Raw genomic sequence first — 12,621 nt, forward strand, 5'->3', positions numbered from 1 at the left:
AAAGGAAGCAATAAGATAAAACCTCAGAAAGAGACCTTAATGAAACAGAGATAAGTGATTTAACTGATAAAGAGTTCAAAATAATGGTCATAAAGATGCCCACTGAGCTTGGGAGAAGAATGAACAAAGTGAGAACTTCAACAAAGCTTAGAAAAATAGAAGAGAGTATATATTTATATAAGTATATAAGTAGTAGTATCAACTTCTTCCTCTAAGGAGCTAGAGGCCTCAGGGAATAAGATGTTTACACCGCTCCACCAGGGTCAGCCAGATCTGGTTTGGCACTGCCTGTGAATAAGGTTATTGCTAAATTCTAGGATTTAGTCAGCAGATGGGGCTTTTGTACCCTAATTTGTAAATAATAAATGTTTTATTTTGGTCCCCTTCTGTTACTCCTTGGTTTTAATTTTTAGTATGCTTAAACATAGCAAATAAAGAGAGGTATCATTAACTAGATGCCTCTCAATGACCAATATTAAACTACTTGATCAGTACTACTTAGTAGTGCTATACTAAAATGAAATGAAATTCTTGGAGGAGCTAAGCTTAAACAACATTTTACGACATCTAAGATCAGGTGTCTTCTCTATAAAAGTTAGGCAGGAAACAGTACCTAAAAGTTATAGCTCCTAAGACTATAACTTTAGGAAGAAAGGCCAGATTCTTCAAGAATAAATAATCTACAGTTAGTCAGATTGAAGAGTCATTCATCAGTCACACTTAAGAATGATTTTCTAAAATCTAACCCAAGGAAGTAAGAGTAATTGTGTAATGGCTCTTCACTCACCATTAATGGAGTTATCTATGGGATTATGTCAGAACTAAACAATATCTAAGAAGCAAAACGCCTAAAAAAATCTAACGACTTTGATCATCTGGGCTTTGGATCAATGCCCAGATTGCATAAAATAATATGACCAAGAACTTTGTTTACTCTTCAGTTAGAGGAGTGATTGACAAAGAAGGGAAATATAAAAGTGTATGCAAATTTCTTGAGATCCAAGATGCACCTGAAACAATTTCTGTTTCTATGACTCTCACCAAGAGATCAGTCTAAAAATGTTTTTAAGCAGTTATCAGAATCAGAACCTTTGGTGGGTGTTAGGTACACTGTGGTAAGCAAAATGTCATCTCTGTGCTTTTTAGAAATTATTGGAGTTAGTTAGTTATAGGAGAGCAAAGCAGATGCAGAAATTAATCAGAAGAGTAAGTAATTTTGGTACAAGCTTGAATGATACCTCTTTCTACCCACTGGTCTTATGCCATTGCACCTCATTTGTCTACATAGGTATAATCAAAAAAATCCTCATTTTTATAACACCTCTGAGTATTGTAATACCCAGCCATTAGTTAAAAAAATGTTAAGTATCCAAAAAAAGTTAGGAAAGGACAGTGAGAGGAAAGTCAGATATTAAGTTGTTATATATTACAGGCACAACTACACATAGAAAAACTGCACAGAAAAAAAGCCCACTGAAAGATATCAATATGCAATAGTGCCAAACATACAACATTGTTTAATTAGGGATGACAATATAAAATGATGGCTACTTTAGGGAGTGAAGAAATTTACGTCACAGCCAGTAACTGACAATCAACCTGTCTTTGCAAAATAGTATTTAGTCAATCAATTATCATCTCATCTGAATAACTTTTATTTATTCACAAATTTTTAGAAATATCATTATCAAGAACTTACCACATGAGTAGTTTTTAATGTACTGCCATCAAATCTGCATAAACTGGAGCTCTCTTCAAAGAAAATATCACATTCTTCTAACTCTTGAGCATTACAAGGAGGTTTACCTTTATCTGGATTTGGATTCTTAGACCATAAAAGAAAATAAATAACAACAAGAGAATGAATTTCTTCATACTCAACAATGTTAAGATTACAGCAATAATATTAAATTTCAGACTCATGACCAATAAAAACTTAAAAACAGACACAAAAAAGAGAATGATGGAATCAGCAGAGAAAGATATGAAAACAGCTATTATAAACTTGTTCTATACACTCAGAGATGTAAAGAAAAACAAACACATTGAGAAATATGGAAGATATAAAAAAGAACTAAACTGAAATTCTAGATATGAAAATACAATATCTGAAATGGAAAACACAATATTAGATGGGATTGACAGCCGATTAGACATTGCAGAAGAAAAGACAACCAGTGAGTTGGAGTCTATCTAAAATGTAACAGTCTATCTAAAATAGTAATAGAGTCTATCTAAAAATGAAGCAGAGAAGACAAAAATAAAACACACACAAAAGATGAGAACCCTAGTGACCTGTGGAACAATATCAAATGGTCTAACATATGAGTATTTGGAAGAATGCAAGAAGAATGGAAAAAATTTTGAAGAAATGATGGCAATTTTTTTCAAATTTGATGAAAACTATAATCCTACAGATTAAAGGTCAAAGAACCCCAAGCATAACAAACATTAAGAAAAAAAAAAACACAGAGCAAGTCACATTACAATGAAATTGCTAAAAATGAGAAAAATGAAATTATTCTCCAAGTAATAAAGAGAAAATCTTAAAAGTGGTTACAGGAGGGAAAAATCACATTACTGACAGAGGAACAAAATTACAAATGACAGCTGACTTCTCATCAGAAACTACATAAGCCAGAAAACAATGGAGTATATTTGAAGTTCTGAAAGGGAAAAAAACCATCAGCACTGACTTACACCCTTAACAAAAATAGCTTTAAAAGAAGGAACTCAAGTATTTTTGCAGACAAGGAAGACATGTATTTCTGCAGACAAACAAAAGCTGAAAGAATTTATCCAGCAGAACTACATTGCAAGAAATGACAAAAGAAGTTCTTCAGCCAGGAAAAAAATGACACCAGATGGCAATCTGAATCAACACAAAGGAATGTAAAAAAGAGGAAATGACAAATATTTGGATCAATATAAGGCTTTTTCACCCTGCATTTTTAATCTCTTTAAAAGAAAACTGACCGACTAAAGTTAAAATAATAACATATCATGAAGTTTATAACATAGAAATAAAATGACAAAAATAATACAAAGGATGGAATGGAAATATACTGTAAAGTTTTTAAGTTATGAGTTAAGTGATATATTTTGAGGATAGATGGTGATAAGATGAAGATGTTATACTATAAACTCTAGAACAACCACTAAACACACACACAAATATCCACCCAAACAAAAACACAGAGGTATCATGAAAAATATGCCCAAAGTAGAGATAAATGGAATCATTAAAGTAATTTTAATATGTTCACTGTTTGAATGCAAAAATCACTGTTTGGTCTTATATCCCTCAAAGAGTAAAAAAGGATCACTTAAAAGATAAGTTATACATTCACATGCATATAACAGAAATACAATTCTATAACAACTGATAAAATGTCCACACAACTAGTTTGCCAAAATGCAGTCATGTTACTGAGAACCTAATGTGAAAGGACCAGAGAGACTGTGAAACTAAATGTCTGGAAGTTACAGACATTATCAAATCTGTCCATTTTCCAGCTGGGACATGGAGCCAGCTAGCTGTGGTTGTCTTCTCCTTTCTAAGTATCAATGGAAACAATTCTGGTTGCAGTGGCTGGCTGAGAAGGTAATTCCAGCAATTAGCTGGGGCCATTTCGTCACAGTATCTCAAGAAGATATACACATCCAGCAGAAAAGAAAGCCCCCAGGTAGCTGTGGCTGTCTTCTCCTTTCTAAGTACCAATGAAACAATTCTGGTTGCAGTGGCTGGCTGAGAAGGTAATTCCAGCAATTAGCTCGGGCCATTTTGTCACAGTGTCTCAAGAAGATATATACATCCAGCAGAAAAGAAAGCACCCTCCCCACTCCTCCCTCCCTTCTCCTTTCAATTACCCATATGTTAGAGATGGGAGGGCAAAAATTAAAAGCTAAGGACTATCAAAGCAGCCAGTATTTAACAGGACAAGATTATAGAGAAAAGGGAATAGCAAGGAGAACCCAAGACTATGCTGCTTTCCTAGAGTTATCTGTTATTTCAAGCTGAGCTGAAAAAGACAAGTGGAAAGCAGAGGATAAGGGGCTAAAAAGCTGAGTTCTGATAATTATCAAAGTGCTTGGGAGACAAAAATTAGAGATCAGGGCCCACACAGGAGGAGAAACCCTGGTAAACATTCCAGACTTTCAGTTGAGATTCATGAAAAGTTCCACCCTAGGACTAAGAACAAACAAAGAATAAACCAGCCATGCAAAAAACTGAAATCCAGCATCAAATCAAATCAATCAGTAACGGGATTAAGAAAACAGGCAGAAAATGTTGGAGATGCAGCTAATGTAGTATTTAGAAGGAAGTGTATAGCATTACATGCTTTCATTAGAAAAGGAGAAAGGTCAAAAATCAATCATCTAAGCTTTCACCTTCAAAAAAGAGCAAAATAAATCTAAAGCAAGCAAAAGAGAGAAATAAATGTAATAACAGTCTGGATGAAATTGGAAACTGAAAAAAAAAAAAAGGAAAAATAAAGTCAATAGAAATAGATGCCCCAAATAATCCTATAACTATTAAAGAAATTAAATTCATGGTTTAAAACCTTCAAAAAAGAAAACTCCAGTCCAGATAGTTTCACTGGCAATACCTATTAAACATTAAAGAACATATAATGCCAAGTCTACACAATCTCTTCCAGAAATAGAAGATAGCAACACTTCGCTACTCATTTTATGAACTCAGCATTACCCAGATACCAAAAGTAGATAAAGACAGTAAAAAGTCAAAACAAAACAAAAACCATAGGCCCCAATATTCCTCACAAACATAAATGTAAAACTCTTCAATAACATATTAGTAAACCAAACCAGTGATATGTAAAAAAGAATAATAATACATCATGACCATCATGATAAATACTCTTAGCATACTAGGAATAGAAGAAATTTCCTCAAAGTGATAAAAAGAATCCATCATACTTAATAGTGAAAATTCAGTCTTCTCCCCAAGATCATGAATAAGGCAAGAATATCTGCTTTCACTATTCACCATTCCTATTTTACAGTGCATTAGAGGTTCTAATCAATGCAGTAAGGCAAGAAAAAGTATAAAGATTTGAAAAACACAAAACTGCCTTCAGTTAGAGATGACAAGATTCTGTTTTTTATTTTAAAAGTAACAACCACACTAGTGTTTAGGCATAAATAACTTACTCATATATATGAATATTCATTTGAAATCATCAAGTTTAAAAGACAGTTAGTAGCAATTATCTACAATCTCAAAACAAACCCCTACTACTGTCACTATAATTATATCCCCAGAGCCCTATCACAATAAATACTTGCTGAATATTGAATGAACACAGAGCAATGCAGTCTGCATGGCTTGTAACAAGAGGGCTATGAAATCAAAGTTCTAGAGTCATACATATGAATTCCAGGGATTCTTGAAATTTTCCATTATGCTAGAAAATGTGAAACTTGGTTTCTCCATTTTGGTCATGTTTTTTTTTGTCAGAGACATTGACCCTCAATATTCTAATCTTTCCTTTCTACCTTAGGATGCAACTAACCTACAGTACAAATACTTCTTTATATAATCTTCCTCATTGCTATAATTCCAGATGGCAATAAATCAGACATTTTAAATTTGCTGATATGTTTTGGTAAAGGAACATAACTGAAGTTCTGGTGTATTGCTGAATTTGTTCAAATTCTTAACATTATCTTAAATGTTATCGGAGTAGGAACATACTCAACAAAAATCTCACAGCTGTATGTTTTATATGTATATACATACACACAAACACCCCTTGTGATATTCTAAGAGCACCCAGAAAATTTCAATGACTACACGTAGGTTATTAGCAAGGTAGGGGGTAAAATCATAATTTTTGTCCCTGTCAGCTTTGGTCAGTCAATTCTTCTAAAAGAGAATATAGATATACACAGAGATAGAGTTGACACTTGAACAACATGGGTCTGAACTGGAAAGGTCCACTTAAAATACATACTACAGAAATATATAATACCCAACTGGTTGAATCTGAGGATGTGAGCAGGAGACACAGAGGACCGACTGTAAAGTTATACTTGGATTTTTGAGTGCACAAGGGTTGGTCCCCTAACCACTGCATTGTTCAAGTGTCAACTATATATCTCTTTTTTTCTCTCTGTACATATATTGAGAGAGCGAAAGATACATATATACATACAACCATACATGCACACCCACCCTATATGTACAACATGCCCACACACATATATATATTCACACAGTATAAGGAATATATATTAGAATTTTAAGCCATATTCAAACACTAGTCAGTGATACCTAATCTGTCTCTTACATTAGGAAAAGCAAAATAATGTTTGAAAAACATGGTGTAATCCTCACATAACATACTTCTGGATCCTTGGGAAGTCACACTGCTATTGCAATTGCTTACCAGTTCATCAGAGGTCAAATGCATCAAACGTTCAGCTATTGCAGCACACTGGGCTGAGTCTCTAATAAATTCCCCCTGTTTATCACCGACCACTAGCTCTGGCCATGTCAGTCCTTCATTCTTCTTAATCAAGGAAATCTCCAAGCTAGAAGTTTAAGATGAGAAAAGTAATGTTACATTAAGCAACTATACAAATTATACAACCAATACCAAACAGAAGAATCTTCCACAGAAATTACCCCTCTGATGTCCAGAGGATGTTTTACCAAAAATCATGTTCATTTTCATTCTGCATATGATGGAAAACCTATCATCCAAGGGTAAACAATATAGATCTAATAGACAAGAAGGCACCACTGGAGTGATTGGAAAGAGTAACACCACTCAGAAAGTACTGCTGCAGTTCAGGTGTGCTGTGTGTTACCAATCTTCAGTAATAGAAAAATGCAAGCAGCATGAATCTACGAGCTATTTCACTGGGGAATGGTCGGGGGGGCACATAAAGTTAACTGGAAAGGGCCTATAACTAAAGGTACCTCTTTGTGTGTGGAGCCAACAATTACCTTCATTATCACAAACTAGTAGCCATAATATATTATTAACCTAAATATCAGGAAGGTTAGTTAAATCAATAAAAAAGGACCCATCGGGGAACACTAAGATTAAGGACTGATGCAGCAGAAAAGGGAGAGAGAGCTGACTCAGGGCAGACTGTGGACATGGGATAGGGAGTTGCCCATGTGCCTCTTGAATAGGAAAGGAAATCCAGGTAAGCTGGCTGTTGCTATAATACAGAGAAAAGTGATGTTGGTGGTAGCTGTTTCACAGCAAAGCAACCTTTTCCATGTGCCATCTCTGGTAAACATGGGCCATACTAACCCATGCCCTGGAACACAATTGCAAGGAAACAATTGCAAGAACACGATAGTAACTATTATCGTAATTATCAAATAGAACATGCAAACTTATCAGATATTCTTTTTCAAGGCTATTATCACTACCTCATGAATTAATTACAGTACTTTAAAATTTTCTAAAACTTCTTGTATTTTAAGAGACTATACAAAATAATATCTTTCTTATGTAATGAGTTCCTATCATTAGCATTAAAAACTACCACCATGGTCAATAATGCCCAGATTTAGTTACATTTTCTAAGGAGAAAGCTAATCTTGAATGATGATGATGATGGTGATAATGATGATAATAAAAATAATGACAGCAGCTTATACTTACCTAATGCTTACCGTAAGCTAGGTGCTATCTTAAGTACTTTACATGTTTTAACTCATTTACTGCTCACCACAAACAAATAAAGTAAGCACTATTATCATCTCCATTTTACAAGTAAGAAAAGAAAGCACTGAGAGGTTAAGTAACTTGCCAAGGTCACAAGCTAGTAAAGCAGTCTGGCTCCAAGTCCATGTTCTTCACTACTGCACTATTCTGCCTCTCTGAAAAAATATATGTAAATAACTATTAAAGAACTTGTACCTAGTGACCAGAATGCATAAATACTGTTCTTAGTCAGTTGCTAGCTAAAGAAGTTAGAATTCGTACAGTTTTAGTTATAAAGAATTTATGAACCATCATTAAATTGGCATATCTAGTCAATGTTACTCTTTTAGCACAAATGCATTTCTACATTTTAAAACTAGAATCACATCCTATCATCCAAGCAAAAAGGAACACACAGCCCCATACATAATAAACTACAGATTAGTTAACAAATCCTTCCAAAACTACAAGGAACATTAACTACTGAAAATGAGACGAATAATATAATCAAGTACAAAAAGATCATGTGTTTTTAAACCAATGATACCACCAACACAGCACTGTAATTATCTTTTGTAACATAAAATAGTAATCAAGCACCTCAAATTTAATGAAAAAAGAATACTGGTCTATATTCATGTGTTAAATGCTGAAACTATTTGCATAAGGTCCAGCTCTTCTCCTAAACCTTGGCTGGGTTACTGCTTGATGACTTATATTTAGCAGTATGTTCCAGCTGGTTTGCCAATTTAAAAATGCTATCCTCATCTCTCACACACACTAGTAAGATATGTTTAAATAGAATATATGGAAATATAAAATATTTTTGAAAGAACCTTTCAGATATTGAGTTTTTAAGATAATACATTAAAAAGTATAACGAAGTCACCAAATCTCTCCATTAATAAAATGATTTCAGGGTATCTGCTTAATTTAAAAACAATTTTGAACTAGATATATATTTCTTAGACTAGCAGAATTCAGAGTCACATCAAGACTCACATGGATGGGTAAAATACCACTAACCAAGAATTATATTTAATAACAATATTTAATTTTAACCCACTTCTGACAAAATTTGACCATTTTAAAAATTAAGTGCCTAACACCATTCATTAACCATCACTGAATTCAATAATTACTAAGACTTGATCTAAAATGAAAGAGACTAATTTTATTAATCCAAATGATTAGGGAATGAAGTATCTGGAACAATAGATTTACAAAGAGGAACGGTAGTTGGGACAGAGGATTATAGTCTTACAAGACACAACCTTTGTTTACCTTTTATTTACATATTCTTTTTACTGAGGTGTAATTCATAGATGCAATTCATGGATTTTAAGTGTAGAATTCATTGTTTGACAAATGCATACGCCCGTATAACCCAATAAAGATAGTGAAACATCCAGGAAGTTCCCTTGTGCATTTTTCCAGTCAATCCTCCTGCACCCTAGAGGTAACCACGGTTCTGATTTGTATCACCATAGATTAGTTCTGCCAGTTCTAGAACTTCACTTATGTGGAATTGCACAGGGCATACTTTTTGTCTCTGGCTTCTTTCAGTCCACGTAACGTTTTTGAGGTTCATATTGCAGAGTAGCATTCCACTAATTAGCAAATTAAAGTTAATAGAAAAAAATTATTTCTATTAAAAAGTTTAAAAAGCACAAATTTAAATAAATGACCACTTTCACCTATTTATTATTATTATTGTTTCTGTTATTATTATTATTGTATCCAGAGCTGGTAATGAAAAGCACGCAGTATAATGTAAACAATAACTATAATAGTATTTTTAATCTTAACTACAGTAATTTCATTTTTAATCTATCTTAAGAAAAATAATCAGCAATACTGATGGACCTATTGTAGTATTCCCCTATGATGTAACCACTGCAAAAAGTATAAAAAGAAAACAAGGAAAAAGTGAAATAATAAAAAATAAAATTTTAAATATAAATAAAACTATAAAAATACCTATTATTCTCTTTAATTATCCATGTACTGCTTTCATGATCAATAGATGAATAGAGATTTCCTTCCAAAAACCTCTGACCCTTCAGCACAACGTTGACATGATCAGGCAAAAACTGTATTTGAATGTCTTCCTTAGTACAGTCTTCTGGAAGCGATATTGTTACTGTCAAATCATCTTCAGTCTGTTGCCAGTAATACAGAGGTTCTTTTAGGAAAAGAAAAATGCATTATGTAATTAAAAAGCTGAGACTAGGTCATACAAAAGAAAACCTATCTTAGCATATTTTCTAGTGATCGTCTCACAAAAAAATAATTATGAACAAACACACAGAGATGTCCATGGGGAATTTTCACTTAAAGAATTGTAGCAATTTACTTGACATTTTCCTGTTCCAGGATTACCTCATGCTCCAAGAGATACACATTCATAAAGTACAAATCATAGCAACTCTTTCATCCCCATTCCTTCTCTCCCTGCCTCTCAGTATCCCTACTTCCCTACTTCTCCCTCTTCCTCTTATACACGCACATGCACACACACACACAGTGGATTCCGATTTCAGAAGAATACCAAATATGTCATAAACTCCTGTCTGAAACTTTCACCACAGCCTTGATTTGCCAATGCTGGAGCAATATAGTAACTCTGTGATACAGGAGACTACTGTTATTTGGTGGGATACATGTCCACACAAAAATAAAAGATATTTTCCTTATAAAGGTATTGGCTATTCTACCTCATTCACAACATGAAAGCAATTTCATAGCAAATTCAAGGGCTGTCAGTATATTTTGTCTAAGTTCCCAATAAAAGAATCCTGCCTTCATCACCTTCTCTTAACTCCTCAGCTTGTCTCCTAAAAAGCTATCTACTAAAGAGACACTTTGAGACCCATCATACTATCACCACGGAAGTAGGAAAATAGGGCTTAAATGCAAAATGAATAAATATTTGCTTAATGGCATCCATAAACATTAATCTGTCTATCCACTCATCAGAAAGGAATATAACAGGGCTGTTAGGAACTAGTGCTCCAGAGTTGGCTAGTCCACGGTCTGAATCCTGGTTCAACCATTTAATAATTCTGATACACAACTATACCTCTAATCCTCATTTTTCTAATCTGTAAAACAGTGTAACAGAATATTACACACCTCTTAGGACTGACTGGTGACATTTAAATGAGTTAATGCATGTAAAACATTTAATATCAATTCTGTTACCTAAATATATTATAAACTCTCACTAAATGTGGGTTATTACTCTTTTTATTTTTGTGTGGTTTTATGTTAAAACTTGGGGGGGTACTTGATATGCTGAAAGATATAGTATAAGCATGGTGTGTCTCCTGGAAGGGTCGCTTTTATCTGAAATTAAAATTTTTCTTTTAACAAATATGATAATATAGAAATAAATATAAAACATGCAGGCTTCCCTGGTGGTGCAGCAGTTAAGAATCTGCCTGCCAATGCAGGGGACACAAGTTTGAGCCCTGGTCTGGGAGGATCCCCCATGCTGCGGAGCAACTGGGCCCAGGCACCGCAACTGCTGAGCCTACACTCTGGAGGCCTGCGAGCCACAACGGCTGAAGCTCACGCGCCTGGAGCCCGTGCTCTGCAACAGGAGAAGGCACCGCAATGAGAAGCCCGCACACCGCAAAGACAAGAGGCCCCTGCTCGTCACTAGAGAAAAGCCCACACGCAGCAACAGAAGACCCAACGCAGCCAAAAATAAAATAAATTAAAAAAAAAATGCATGGGGGGCTTCCCTGGTGGCGCAGTGGTTGATAGTCCGCCTGCCAATGCAGGGGACACAGGTTCATGCCCCGGTCCGGGAAGATCCCACATGCCGCGGAGCAGCTGGGCCTGTGAGCCATGGCCGCTGAGCCTGTGCGTCCGGAGCCTGTGCTCCACAAGGAGAAAGGCCACAACAGTGAGAGGCCAGCGTACCGCAAAAAAAAAAAAAAAAAAAAAGCATGAATTTTTAGGATAAAATTGTTACTTCGGGGTAATATCTAACTTGCATCACATTCCTTTAAGTCTCAGATCCTCTATCTTTTGCCTTTCGAAGTACTTTTAATAAAAACTTACTGAAAATGCTTGAAATATAGCTTAAAAGACATACTATAAGCTCTCTAAGAAATGTTTTACTCATCCCTCGTCTCGCACAAACATTAACAAGGCAGTTTATACATAATAATCATGCAATATAGAATTTCTGCCAGATATGGGGATGGGAGGAACCTGCAAAATCACATGAGCTTTTAGTATAAATTAAGGCCATGGACATAGACTAAAGAGAAAGCCAGAATTTTCTTACTCTCCTCTCCATCAAAACTATACAGACACCTAAATAATTTTTTCCATTGTTGGTTGCTTTGAGTACCTTTCTATATCTCTACAGACTGTATTAGGTCTTCAAAGAAAATATCATTATTTATAATATCATGACAATACCAAATGGGTAATAGATAATATCAGTCTTCTTGAAGTTTATAGAAAATGAAACCGGTATACATACTCAAAAGAGTGCTTAAAAGAAAGCATACTAATTAACAAACTATGCATAATTTTTAAAAATTAGAACAATTTTCCTTTCTTATTGTGAAAGTCCAATGATAAAATAAATACAGAAGAAATTTCCCAAGAGAAAGTGGGTACAAGAAAGGGCTATTTATTAGAAAAGAAACAGAAAAATGGAAGGGACTTGTGGTTTACACTAAAAGGGAAAAACGAATTCAGGAGGAACGTGAAATATAGTGTGAGATGTCAACAAAAGAAACACTGGACTAGTGGCTAGTGATTTAAACACATGATGTGTCCCAACTAGCCTGCAAATCTGTCTTGGAACCACATGGTCCTAGCTACTAGGCAGACTGGTTCTAAGGATTAAGGCAGTCTTTCATTCTTCCACAATCGCTCACCAAAGGAGTTCTAAAGCGCATGTGGT

The 12,621-nt window shown here is 34.7% G+C and overlaps 1 protein-coding gene across 2 annotated transcripts in view; it reads right to left on the bottom strand.

The window, feature by feature from the left end:
- Positions 1-12,621, bottom strand: part of NUDCD1 (NudC domain containing 1) — an 89,901-nt gene that overhangs the window by 40,499 nt on the left and 36,781 nt on the right. Inside the window, exons 6-8 of one of the 2 annotated variants that reach the window (XM_030863102.2) lie at positions 9,672-9,876; positions 6,414-6,558; positions 1,700-1,825 (exon numbers count right to left, since the gene is read on the bottom strand). In XM_030863102.2, coding sequence (XP_030718962.1) covers positions 1,700-1,825; positions 6,414-6,558; positions 9,672-9,876 — 476 coding nt within the window. The remainder of the gene's footprint in view (positions 1-1,699; positions 1,826-6,413; positions 6,559-9,671; positions 9,877-12,621) is intronic. The other variant, XM_030863103.2, reaches the window with a different exon arrangement.

This window comes from Globicephala melas, chromosome 17 (genome assembly GCF_963455315.2).
Source record: "Globicephala melas chromosome 17, mGloMel1.2, whole genome shotgun sequence".
In the NCBI taxonomy this organism is placed as follows: Eukaryota; Metazoa; Chordata; class Mammalia; order Artiodactyla; family Delphinidae; genus Globicephala; species Globicephala melas.